Here is a 12839-nt window from a genome sequence, read left to right as displayed (position 1 = left end):
GTCTTTCAATTGAAAAAAATATAATACAAATAAATATATACATGCAAGCGGAGGGGCAAGAGTGGCTAGAATAGATTCTGCAACCTTCTCCGCTTGTTGGATAAAAATGTCAAGCCTCCGCATACATGCATCTCCCCTCCACCCTGCCGTGAAATGTCGATTTTCGAGATTAAAAAAAAAACAATAATTGCATTTTTTATTTCAATAACGCATGAGTAAATAGGGATATGAACGCAGATTTAATATAGGCCCATAGAATTACGGGGACCGGCAAGGATTTGGAAAGTCTGAATGCAAGTCCTGCTTACACCTAACAAGTGCTGAAGTGGGACATAACCAGAGGTAGAAAGGTCTCGGAAGCACTTGGGAAGAGGCTTCCCAAGACCTATCCAGTTCTGAACGGAGAGACCTAAGTAGAATTTGTCAGGTCCAATTATTCGACTCGGGTAGTTCCATCTCAAAAAGAAATAATGGATATTCACCGTACCGTGAGATGTAAATTATTTCAAATTAGCTCAGCTACACAACCCTCATTCCAAGAGAGAATCATCTCCATAAAATGAATTTTTTCTGTCACTGAAAACCCCTCAAAGTGTTATCGAACAGTTTCATCCTGAAGGATTAAATAAACTTGTTATTCTCCTCGTACCTATTCAGCCGTAATGAAACTACAGAGAAAGCAGTAATAAACTCCCCGCCAACAGTACGTAAGACCGTAAGACGTCATTATCTCAGCCCCATCCTCTTACCCTCGATTCACAATTTTTCTTTTATTTCCAAGTGCTCAAGAATACTCCCAAGATCGCTGAGGGAGGACTTGCACAACGACAATTCCGTCACGTGGAAAGCCAAGTGGAAACTATGATAAAAGGCCCCACAACGTCACCCGAGCAAATGAAAAGAACTTTTTTTTTCACACGAGGGAAATAATTATGCGACAATAATTGGCGTTATCTGTTCCCAATGATAATTTCTACATTCCAAGTGAAGTCTCAAGCCGTAAAACAAATGTTCATTGTCTGCAGGAATTTATTTGCTTTGGAATTAGGAAGGAATTACCAATTATTTATGGAAATATCGAACTTTTCGGAGGGTAATAAATATGAAACTTCAGAAAACATTGTTTCTTGCGCAAATTTTTATTTGTTATGGCGTATCAAACAATACAACAGACAGTGGATTATCCATTTTTTATCTCCCTAGCGAAGGGGTAAAAGGGTTCAAGTCGACTCATCTCCCGGTTGAGTTTGTGAGGAATATTTCCGAATCTAAGGGAGATGGCGAAATTTTCGTATTTACATTTGTTGTAGCACTCAATCGGCTCCACAAAAAAGGTTGTAACAAAAATTTTGCTATTTTCCTCAGATTCCGAGATATTGATTGAAAACACTTTGCTACTGATTTAGAGTCAACAGCACGGAACTAATTACAGGATTGAATGTGTAATGACAATCAGTTTAACGACGAATTCAGCAGCGAAGCGGTAAAACGGTTCAAGTCAATTTTTGGTATCGATCAGTTTTCAATACATATAGTTTTCGGAATCTGAGGCACATCTCTTAGATTCGAAGATATGCCTCAAAAATTCAACTGAGAGTTAAGTCCACTTGACCCGTTTTACCGCTTCGCTACCGAATTTGTTTGTGTCTGAGCAGTCGTGAGTGATTTCAAAGTTTTATAAATGCAACATAAGCAAGAATTCTTGTCGATGACACGAAAATGTCAATGGGGCATTGACGAGAATTCTCGCTTATGTTTCATTTATCAAATTTTAAAGTTTCTGAAGAGGCACAGGCCACTTTACTGTCGTGTATCGCACATTAAATACTTCAAATGTCAGAAAATCTCATCTGAATAACTGTCTGGGTTAAGACGTCATGAAAATTTAGGCAACAACTCATCAATTACTCGATCCCTCCGACACATCCAGCTTTTTATTAGTTTCTATTCCAGTAATTTATTACATTTCATTGAATTTCCATTTAATTAATTTAGTGTAATGTTTAATTTTTTATTAATACATCATATTCATCATATTCATGTTCGAACGCTCATCTCTCATTTTAAAAAATATGATACACCCATAATCAAATGGTTCATTTGAAGGAATTAAATTTTATTTTGAATGGACTACATCGGTTCATTTAAATAGTTCGTAACACAGCTTCTATTGAAGCGTGAAATTGTTCTTTATCTGAGTTTGATTCACAGGAAATACATTTACTCAATTCTATCACACGATTTCATTAGCGAGCTGGCAAAACCTCGGGTAAAACGGTTCAAGTCGACTTAGTTTTCGAAGAATATCTCCAAATCTAAGGCAGCTACCGGAATTTTCGTCATAATCTTTTTTGTAGCCCTTGATTCGTTCTCTAAAAAAGGTAATAACAAAAATTTCGCTATCTCCCTTAAACTCCGAGATATTCATCACTCAATGGGCGACAAAACTGGCCAGCATTCAAAATCGAACCGTTCTACCGCTTCGCCACTGAATTCCGTTTTATTCCTAGAATAAATTTGCATTCTCAGTCCCAAATGAATAATTAACACTGTGCAAATGAGCAAGCAACCCCATTGAAAATCGACCAATATTGATTCTCCGTCCACCGCCGATCCCATTCCCCGAGCAATAACCCCCTTGACCCCCCAAAAAATAATCAAAAATCCCCAACAATGCGACTCCTCTCGGCAAAATTGTCCTCTCCTTCTCGCGAAAAGTACAAAAGACAAAATTTAGATCCTTCCGTGCCACCTCCTCTCCCATCCACCCCCGGAAGTGCATGTACACCCGTATAATCCGCTCGATCCCCTCGTCTGAGTTTTATCGACTGCGCACGAAGAGTAGCCGCAATGCGCAGTGTGTAGCCCCTGAGAGGCTCCGAATAGAGCCTTAGCGTCGTGCATTTCCAGTGTTGGTACGTACCTGGTGGCTCGCTTACCCGCCTCACCGCTTCATTCTTGTGTCGGTGAGTTTAAAAGTTCATTTGTTGTATTAAAAGTGCCATCGATGTCTAAAAATACTGCATTAACCCCTCATAACCCAAAATACACCCACTATTCTCGAAAATTGGCCCCAAATTCGCCGAAATCACCCCCGAATGATCAACATTACCCGGAAAAATAGGGTTAGGGGTATTGTTACTGCACGAGAGTGGCGCTAGTGTGACTCGTTTGCTCCCAGCAATATAATCAAAATCAATGCATTAGTGCAGTGTTTCTCGAATGCTTGTCTTTGCAGATATTAGTTTACTGTTGTTCTATCGCCTAAGATAAAACCCGAGGGTTTCCACGCTGGTGACAATGTCAAATGGTGTACAATTGTTGAATAACAATCAGTCACAGCAGAAAGGTGAGTAGACTAGTTTTGCTCGGGCGATTTAACATTTTATTGAATTGAATCTTCTCGTATTTGCAGGCTGCACTGCTGCAGCATCGGAGGGGAGGCAAACTAAAATGGGGGTGAGTTTGCCCATTTTTTTTTTTCATTTGTTTGGTCCTGCTGTTGCTACCTAGGGGATATTTATTCATGATGTGTATTTTTTATTTCTTTTTCAAAGATTGAGAAGATCAGTGTCACCATGCCTTCGACCAAGAGGCCAGCTGAGCCCATCGTTGAAGGTCAGTTTTTTGCGGTTGGAAATTTTTTATGTACGTATTTTTATTATGATTTTTTTTGCACTCTGGGGTGCTTCAATTGCCTCGTGCACATGGTGGTGGGAAATTGGTGCTCGGAGGGCTCGAGTTGTTCGTCACGCTTTTATCGGGGGCTGGGGGTCGGCACGAGAGGCTCATTATCACACGGGGAATTAATTGGCTCGAGGCGAAGTTGTTGTGTTTACGAGAGACGGCGGGGGGAGGGGCTCTTTTTCAGGGTTTATCTGCTGGTGTTGCATGTGCACAGTTTCGAAATCACTGATTTGCGGGGAGTCGTCTGGGGAGGAGAGATGACACGTGACGGAATGGGGGGATTTTTTGGTTTAGGTGGTGCGATGTGGAATTTTTTAGGCAAATTTGGGCGTTTTATTTGATGAGGAATTAATTGGTGATGAACATGGGGTTTTAGGAATTTAATTCTTGTTTTTTATGCTTATCACATTGCGTGGATTGTGAGCTAGGTTTTAGAGCGAATATTATGATTTTTGGGGGGAATTTTATCAGCTGTAAGGAGTAATCCAGGAATATTTCGTTAACACGTGACGGAACAGGAGGGGGGATTTATTGGTAGCTGATGAGGAATTTTTGGAGACGATTTTGGGCATTTGATTTCAGGAGGAAGTCGTCTTTCATAAAAATATAAATCTAAATTTTGAGTAAATTAATTCTCGTTTTTTATACATATCTCATTCCATGGAGTATGAGTAATGTTTTAGAGCGAATATTATAATTTTTGGACAATTTTGGGCATTTGATTTCAGGAGGAAGTTTATTTTCATAAAAATATAAATGTTGCTTTCCCTAAAATAGATTTTTTAAAATATAAATCTAGATTTTAAGTAATTTAATTCTTGTTTTTGATGTAAATCACATCGCATGGGTCGTGAGTAATTTTTTAGAGCGAATATTATGATTTTTTGGTGGGAATTTACTCAGCTGCAACGAAAAACCTCTTGAAATTTCGCCAACACGTGACCCAAAAGAACGACTGAATTTCTTATATGAGATAACAAGGGCTTTTAGGACACAATTTTGAGCATTAAATTTCCAGAGGAATGCATTGTCAATGAAAATGTCAATTTCAATTACTAAAACTACTAAAAATGTACAATCTTACCCATCGTATTCTGTAAAAAAATGTAATGAACCTCCACATACATTTTCCTACGAAATACCTTCCAAAAATAACTGCACAACTAGCAAAACTGCCGATTCAACTCACACAATTTCTCCAAATCTAACAAACGAACCAGAATTGCCTGAACCGCTCGCTATTTCGTTCTCCTCGCCCCCAATAAAACTCCCCCCATTAACCGTTTTCTGATTCTCCCCAACTAGGTGCACCAGTAGCCAAAAAGCGTCACAAAAATCCTCAACCAAAAAACGCAGTCTGTGCCCTGAATGAATTAAAAACTGGTGCAGTGTACAAAGTCGTATCCCAGACAGGTCCAACCCACGCGCCCATATTCACAATAGCCGTGCAAATTGATGGACAAACGTACGAGGGAAAGGGTCGTACGAAAAAAATGGCTAAACACGCAGCCGCTGAATTAGCATTGAGAAATATCGTGCAATTTAGAAATGCACCGGAGGTACACCAGGCAATGAATACATGCCAGAATGTACCAACACTAGAGCCTGATTTTACGAGTGACGTTACAGAGAAGGATAATCACCTCGTTAATGCATTTAAGACACTGAGCCAAGAGCCTAAAAATGCTGGAAAGTACATTGACAAAGGCCCAGTGGCACTGATTAACGAGCTCTATCCAGGAGTGGTTTACACGTGTGTCTCAGACAGTGGTGAGAGTTACGCTAAATTCACAATAGCTGTGACAATTGATGGGGAAACGTTCGAGGGGACTGGACCGAGTAAAAAATTAGCCAAAGCTGCTGCTAGCAAAGCGGCACTCGCTAAATTGAGAAATGTACACAGTTCAACATTTTGCATGGCGCTCACTGGTCTACCAGTGCGAATGCCAAATTTTCCAAATCTGGGACAGCCGCATGAGCAGATGAGTTTGCCGCAAATGTTGGCTGATAAAATTGGGAAAATGGTTAATCAGAAATTTACGGAGCTTATGCAGAGTAAACCCCAGCACGCCAGGCGCAAGGTTTTGGCTGGAATTGTACAGACTAAGGGACAGGAGGCTGAATTAATCTGCGTTACTACAGGTTCGTTGGTGCTGGGGACAGAATAATTTAGTGGGACGGAAGAAATAGGGCAGTTTCATTTTGAATGGGAGCATTTTTTAGATTGAAAGGAAGGGGATCATGACTTTTTTTAAGTTTAATAGATTTAGGAGATTTTTTAAAATTTTAGATTGATCGATTTTGAGAAAAACATTGCATTCATTTTGATGATTTTTGGAAAATATTGTCTGAGTCGAGAAAGTAGTTATATTTTTAGAGCTTTGGGGAGAGTAATTATAAAATGGCGCTGTTTTCATGGGTTTTCAGAACATTTTTCACAAAGTGTTGAATATTTTTGACTGAAATTTCGGATACACTTCTTGGAAATTTTTATCACGTCATAATTCCACTGAAATTTCAAGGAATTTTACAATTGAAAATTCAAAATTCGCTGGAAAAGGTAATAGAAACTCAATTTCGCTTCAATTATTATCGAATTTTCACCATCACTCTCCTAAAAATAACTAGTCAGCTCTCGATGAAACTCCAATTTTTCCTCGATGAAACTCCAATTAACTCTTCAGTTGAAACATTCAATCACTCGAATTGTCTTCAGGCACAAAATGTGTATCCGGTGAACATCTGAGTGTAACCGGTGGAGCCCTGAACGACTGTCACGCTGAGGTAGTGGCTCGTCGATGCCTCTGCGAATATCTCTACAAGCAATTAGCCCTTTACACTGAGAACCGCGCTGACGAATCCATCCTGGAGCCCGTAAAAAAGGGGTACAGAGTCAAGCCAGGCATACAATTTCATTTGTACATAAACACAGCCCCTTGTGGGGATGCCAGAATTTTCTCACCCCACGAGGAGAACGAGTCTGTTGACAAGCATCCAAATAGGCGTGCCAGGGGACAGCTCAGAACGAAAATTGAGTCTGGTGAGGGGACTATTCCAGTCAAGAGCAGCGAGGGAATTCAAACTTGGGATGGCGTTCTCATGGTAATTAAGTCAATCTACGTAATGATGATTAAATAAATTTAACTAGTCAATTTTTTTTTTAAATTCAAGTAGACAATTGGGAACATTTAATTTTTGGAATTCATGACTTTTTTCATTCGTCTTGGAAACGATTCATTTTAGAGAGAAATGGCAAGAGTGCATTTGAATTGAATTTTATATTTTTGGAAATTGTTTATTTTTTTGCAGCTGAGGAAATTTCGTTGACATTTCATTCTCAGATCACTAATGATGAAGATAATTCCATATTTAACAAAAAGTAGACTAGCACTTTATTATTATCAATGAATTTTAATATTCTTGTTAATTGTTTTTTTTTAATCTCAAGAGCAAGTGATCCAGTAGAAAATTTACGTCTTGCTTTTTCCCCCTAGAATCTAATATTTGACATTTCCCTAATGGAAACATAATGGAACAGAAGGAAAATATTAAAAAATCCTTGTACTCCATGTGAATGAAATCGTTAAATGCACAAAAAATTTGTTACAGGGTCAGAGACTGCTGACGATGTCGTGTTCGGATAAAATAGCTCGATGGAACGTACTAGGTGTGCAAGGTGCACTCCTCAGCCACTTCATCGAGCCTATTTACTTCCACAGCATCGTTCTTGGCAGTCTGTTAAATCCAAGCCACATGTATCGGGCCGTATGCGGAAGAATTGAGAATACAATACAGGGCCTACCACCACCATATCGATTGAACAAGCCACTGATGAGCCTCATAACGTCTTCCGAAGTCAGGCAGCCGGGAAAGGCGCCGAACTACAGTGTCAATTGGACAGTTGGTTTGTACTTATTATGGATTCTAAATAATAGAGAACACCACACTGACAGGAAAAATTCATTTTACCAAGATTATTCTATTTGAACCAATTATTAATTGATTGGTAATTTTCAAATTAATATGATTTTATAGCGAATAATGGTCATCTCTACTTAAGATAAATTTCATCGGGAGAAATGGAACTTTTCTAGAATTCAAGTGCATTTTTTTTGCCCCAATAATGAGAATATTTGATTTTTTTCTAACGTAAAATTTTTCGGTCTCCGGAAATTCGTGGGTTTACCCAAAAACAAAAATTATTGTCACTAAATACGTTATTTCAAGTAAATTTTAAATGAACTAGGAATTTGGTATGTCTACAATGACAAGTGATGTTACAAATTCCGGTTAATGTGATATGCGGAAAACTCGGTTTGAAGATGTTTTTCATTCGAGAAAACAACATTAAATTTACTCATCGAATTTTGTCATCATCTCCTAAATACAACTTCTTCATCAATTCATGAAAGTGGAGAATTTCCCGTCTGAAGATTATATCAAGTGAAAAAAAAAATCGAACTTTCCCATTTTCGCGATAAATACACGTGACTGGACTCCGTCTACTATTTTATTCGATCCAAGTGAGTGCATCTCAAGAAGAGATAATTGCTATTCACCATAAGATCTTATTCATTTGAAATTTGTTCAACTGTATAATACTTGTTCCCAGGACAAAAACATCTCAATCAAATGAATTTTTCTATCAGTGAGTGCAAATTGTTTCTCCATGCATCGAATACTTTCCAGGTCAAGCCGAGGCGGAGGTAATAAATTGCACAACTGGCAAGGATGAACTTGGAAAACCATCGCGTATATCCAAGCAAGGATTGTTTCGTATGTTCTTCAATCTTCTCGGTAAACTCAGCACCATTGACGATGTCGATCGCGATGTCTGTCGTCAATATCTCGACGCTAAATCGTCAATCCAGGATTACTCGGTAACGTATAACATTCACTACAGAATATCAATTTATTTATTTTTAGTTGAATAGAGCATTGTGATAAAATAGACAAGAGATATAAAAAAAAAAGTGGTACTAGTTCCGAGTTTGGGGGTTTCTAATCGATCGTTTCAGCTTGCTAAACGCCAACTCAAGGAGGCATTTGTACGTGCCCAACTTGGAAACTGGGTGAAGAAACCTATTGAACAGGACATGTTCGAAGTTGACATCTGACTAGTTGAAGGAAACGTAAGGTCCAGCATTGTTATCGAACGCAAAGATGATTATCTCGTTCCTAGCGTAAATTAGATCGCTCGTACTGCGTGTCATGGTGCGGCAGAGTTTGGCATCAGTAAAGCATAAGTCGTAGGAACTCGATTACTCCGTTTTTCTTTTTATTTTTAATTTTTTTCAAAAAGTTTGAATGAGGTTCCACTGAGGTTTTTAATAAGGGACAAGTTTAATCTTTGATATGCATAATGTTCGGGTCCTGCACTCGTTGGTTCCATTCGCTGATAACTATTCTCTCCAATTATGAATCAACTGACTCGAGATGTTTTTTTCTTCTGTAGAAAAATATTTTTTTATCGCTTTATTTTGTATTCATTTATTCGTTACAAAGCAAATTTAGCTGAAGTTTCTTTCAGGGTGTGAGACTAGGGAGAGATTTAAATGACGTTTATTTTCGTTTCTTTTCTATTTTTCTGCTTCGTTCAGAATGAACGAGTCGACGATAGACTTAGTGTCGTGGATGATCACGTAAATTTTCTAGTTCGAGTATAAAAACAACTTTATAGACTGTTTAGAGGAGTAAGGCATTCATAACTATTGAATTGGAGATCACAGAGCGCACATTCGTAGAAAAAATTAATTTTATTACGATGTTTTTCTCTTGGAGCAAGTGTTGCATAGTTGGTGACATTTCAAATAAATAGGATCTTACGGTGAATATCAAGTATTTCTTTTGAGATACATTCACTTTTCTACACTTGACAGAATTTCTAGTGGAGAAAATTTCTACTTTAATGAACTGATGAAAATTTGTGTCTAGGAGATAAATACTTCAATGAGTAAATTGAATATTGTTTCGTCGAATGAAGACAATCATTAAATAGAGCTTTTCGTATGTCACATTGAACGGAATTTGGAAATCCAAATTTGGGTAGAATTGCCGTCATCTTTGCTTTTGTTATTGTAAATTGACCATTTTTCAATTATAATTTACTTGGAACGACTGACGGCCGCGTTAATTGATATAATAACGTATCAAGTCCTAAGAATAATTATCATTTTTATTAAAACGAAGGATTTCCGGAGACAGAAAAATTTACGTCAGATCAAATATTCTCGTTACTCCGAAAAATGGAATGAACTTGAATTCCAGAGAAGTTCTACTTCTCCCAATTAACTGAATCTCAATAATAAATAATTAATATTCACTGCAAAATGATGTGAACTTGAAAATTACCAACCAAATAGCAGTTAGTTCAACTGAAATTGACTTGGAAAAATTAATTTTTTCCGCAAGTGCAGTGTGGAGATCGCATAGCGGCCTTAGGATATAATTTTCACTATCAATTAGATTCAAGAGTTATCGCAGCAGATGAATGACGATTGCACATATCCACTGAAAAACTAGGTTCTAACTGAAACCCCCACCCACAATTTCCACTTATTTCTGAACTAGATTACTCCACACTTGATCGTACATAGATCTCTACCATGAAACAATGATTTCATGTATCTCTAAGTCATTCAAGAATATCATTCTCCTAAGGATCATTTAGGAATTTCAGCGCTCGTAGGTGGAACAGACAATTACGTCGCCACACGTTCGCATCCCTTGAAGGCTGTGACCTCGGAAAATAAATATGGCGATCGATTACAGAGAAGCCATTGTATCGAGAACAAAGAAATATCACTGACAAATAATGATTGATATGACTCGGAGTAATAATCCAAGTGATTTATCTTTGTTCGAGGACAGGTAACTCCGATCGCCACTAGATTTTACAATTTTGCGTTACATACGTGTGCCAGTGAATCACTAAAAGTGAATGAGCGAATAATGTGTGTAAGTGGATTAATCGACAAGTATACGCCCCCAGAGTATCCTAAGATCATTGCCTCACTGTGTCACTTACTATTGTTTGGACTATTAAATTTTAATTACGAGAAATCATGCAACTCTGCCGTTAGTGACACACTGCCCGATGCCGATCCAGTTTAGCGCTAGTGAACTGTAGTGTTATTCATCCCTTTTATTCATTATATTTACATCAGACTTTGAACTAATTTTTCTTTAATTATCGTGACAAGTTGGACAGACGGAATTCATCGTTTTTTTCCCAGTAATTGACTTTTTTAAAAATAATAAAAATGAGTGAATAAAAGGGACATTGCAGTCGCTGATCGGCGCCATAATAACAAGATACATAATACACTGTTCATTTTACGTTGTAATAGAAGTGAAATTTATAATTTCATTGAAACTCAAATGTAACCTTTCATTGTAAATACCTGCTTATAATCAGTACTCCCACGAATGAAAGATTTGAGTGTAGAATTAATGATTAATCGTAAACTCTTTGCTTAATAAATGATACCAATGGGTATCTGTGCCAATACATAGGGTAATTGGAAGATAAACTAGAAGATACGACGCTGTTGCTCAGAGAACTAAAAAAAATATGAGTGTGAAATTGATGGTAATTGTAAAAGCAACACGACAGTATTGGAAAATAGTATTCTTTGCCTTCTCATTCGCTTCCAGTAAACGATCTCCATATGTGGTAACACCCACAGCACCGTATTTAATATTAGAAAATAGTTTTTTTCACTAATGAAGAACAACAATTTGGCAGGACAAAATTAATATTTTTCATGTGGACATGATGGAGGGAAATTTCGTTCAGAGTTTATTGGAAAATCATAAAATTACTTGGAAATAAAGAGTGAATACAGTGGCACATGTTGAAGTGTATTTCACCTTTGATAATAATTAACGTAATAACCATTATTCGCACCAATCGGTTGATCTAATGGAAATATGATATAGCACTGCTCAATTGACAGTAGCTCAAATCCGTTGATGAGATAACATAATTACTTATAATTAATACTCAATGATAATTGATTCACACAAGTAATAATATTAAAGTGAAATTAATTAAATTAGTTGTATAGAACAAATTGCTATTCTCTGTCGTCCCCTTTTGGGAGGCAATTTTAATCGCTAATTAAGCAATAAATGAGGATTTTCAATGAATTCATTGTCTACGATAATAGAGTGATAATTGAAATTAACAGAAACACGGTACATCGAGATTCAATCAGCGTTCTAGGCAACAAGCTAGATTTTAAGCTTTTGAATAGTGCCTATAGTTTAACAACAACCATTTTAAATCGACGAATTATCCTAGCCTGCTATCATTGAAGACTTACCAATAAAACCGTTATTTAATAGTACCACGTTTCAACCTCTTCTCGTTTATCGATTATTCCCAATACCTGCAGTTTTTTTAACATCCCATGTTGTTTTTTTAGATGTACTAAAAATACCTTGGTCATGTCGGTGGCTCGATACGTACCTTGTCACCCTGTCCAATGTGGATTTTGATATTCATCAGTAGATTATAGGCCTCCTCGTCTTGTGTGAATTAGAATTCTGCGTTTTTAGTGTAGCGTTTGATTTCTTTTGATCCTTTTTATTTTTTATTGTTGATGGGAGCTTGGTATTGAGCCCCACTTGACCCTAGGTCAGTGAACTTTTTGCATTGATTTAATTATTTTAACTTTGAAGGTTTCAACTGGACTCTTTTTTGGACCGCTAGGAAATATTTTCAAAGTCTCAAATCTATTTTTTGAGAAAGTTTTTCGGAATTATTGAACAATTACAATTTTTAGGAGTGATAATTGATTTAAAACAAGCAATTTTTCAAACCAAAAATTTTGAAATTTTTCCGGAAATCGATTTTATGCTAAAATCGAAGGCTTCTGAGTGTTTAACGAGCTTTCTATATTTATTTATAAGAAGCAAACGCTGAAAGAAACAATGTTTCCCTAAATGTAAGAATCAAAAGTTCTACTTTCTGAGAGGCGTTTATAAAATAATTTAAAAATTGCAGTGTTTCAACATTCCGACCATTTTGATAAATAATTTATGAAAAATCAACATTTACTCGAATGATTTCATTAAAGTGGGAAAAAAATTTATATTCAAAATTTGACCACAAATCAATTTCCCGCAAAAAAATCAACTTCCTCAAT

The 12839-nt window shown here is 37.0% G+C and overlaps 2 protein-coding genes across 2 annotated transcripts in view; one reads left to right on the top strand and one right to left on the bottom strand.

The window, feature by feature from the left end:
* The window catches only part of LOC107037247, a 5202-nt gene extending 4376 nt beyond the window's left edge, over positions 1 to 826 (bottom strand). Inside the window, exon 1 of the mRNA XM_015255708.2 lies at positions 750 to 826. The gene's annotated coding sequence lies outside the window, so the exon portion shown is untranslated. The remainder of the gene's footprint in view (positions 1 to 749) is intronic.
* A 2092-nt stretch (positions 827 to 2918) lies between these two features.
* On the top strand, positions 2919 to 12038 carry LOC107037243 (double-stranded RNA-specific editase Adar). The gene is made up of 9 exons (XM_015255694.1): positions 2919 to 2966; positions 3239 to 3349; positions 3416 to 3459; positions 3558 to 3618; positions 4993 to 5829; positions 6404 to 6789; positions 7297 to 7591; positions 8377 to 8567; positions 8706 to 12038. The coding sequence occupies exons 2-9, from the start codon at positions 3301 to 3303 to the stop codon at positions 8802 to 8804; spliced, it is 1962 nt and encodes a 653-aa protein (XP_015111180.1). The 5' UTR covers positions 2919 to 2966; positions 3239 to 3300; the 3' UTR covers positions 8805 to 12038.
* The last annotated feature ends 801 nt before the right edge of the window (positions 12039 to 12839 follow it).

Source organism: Diachasma alloeum, unplaced genomic scaffold (genome assembly GCF_001412515.2).
Source record: "Diachasma alloeum isolate Michigan unplaced genomic scaffold, Dall2.0 Dall_scaffold_00177, whole genome shotgun sequence".
NCBI lineage: Eukaryota > Metazoa > Arthropoda > Insecta > Hymenoptera > Braconidae > Diachasma > Diachasma alloeum.
Note: the sequence above shows the minus strand (reverse complement) of the source record. Positions and strands in the feature narration are given on the sequence as shown.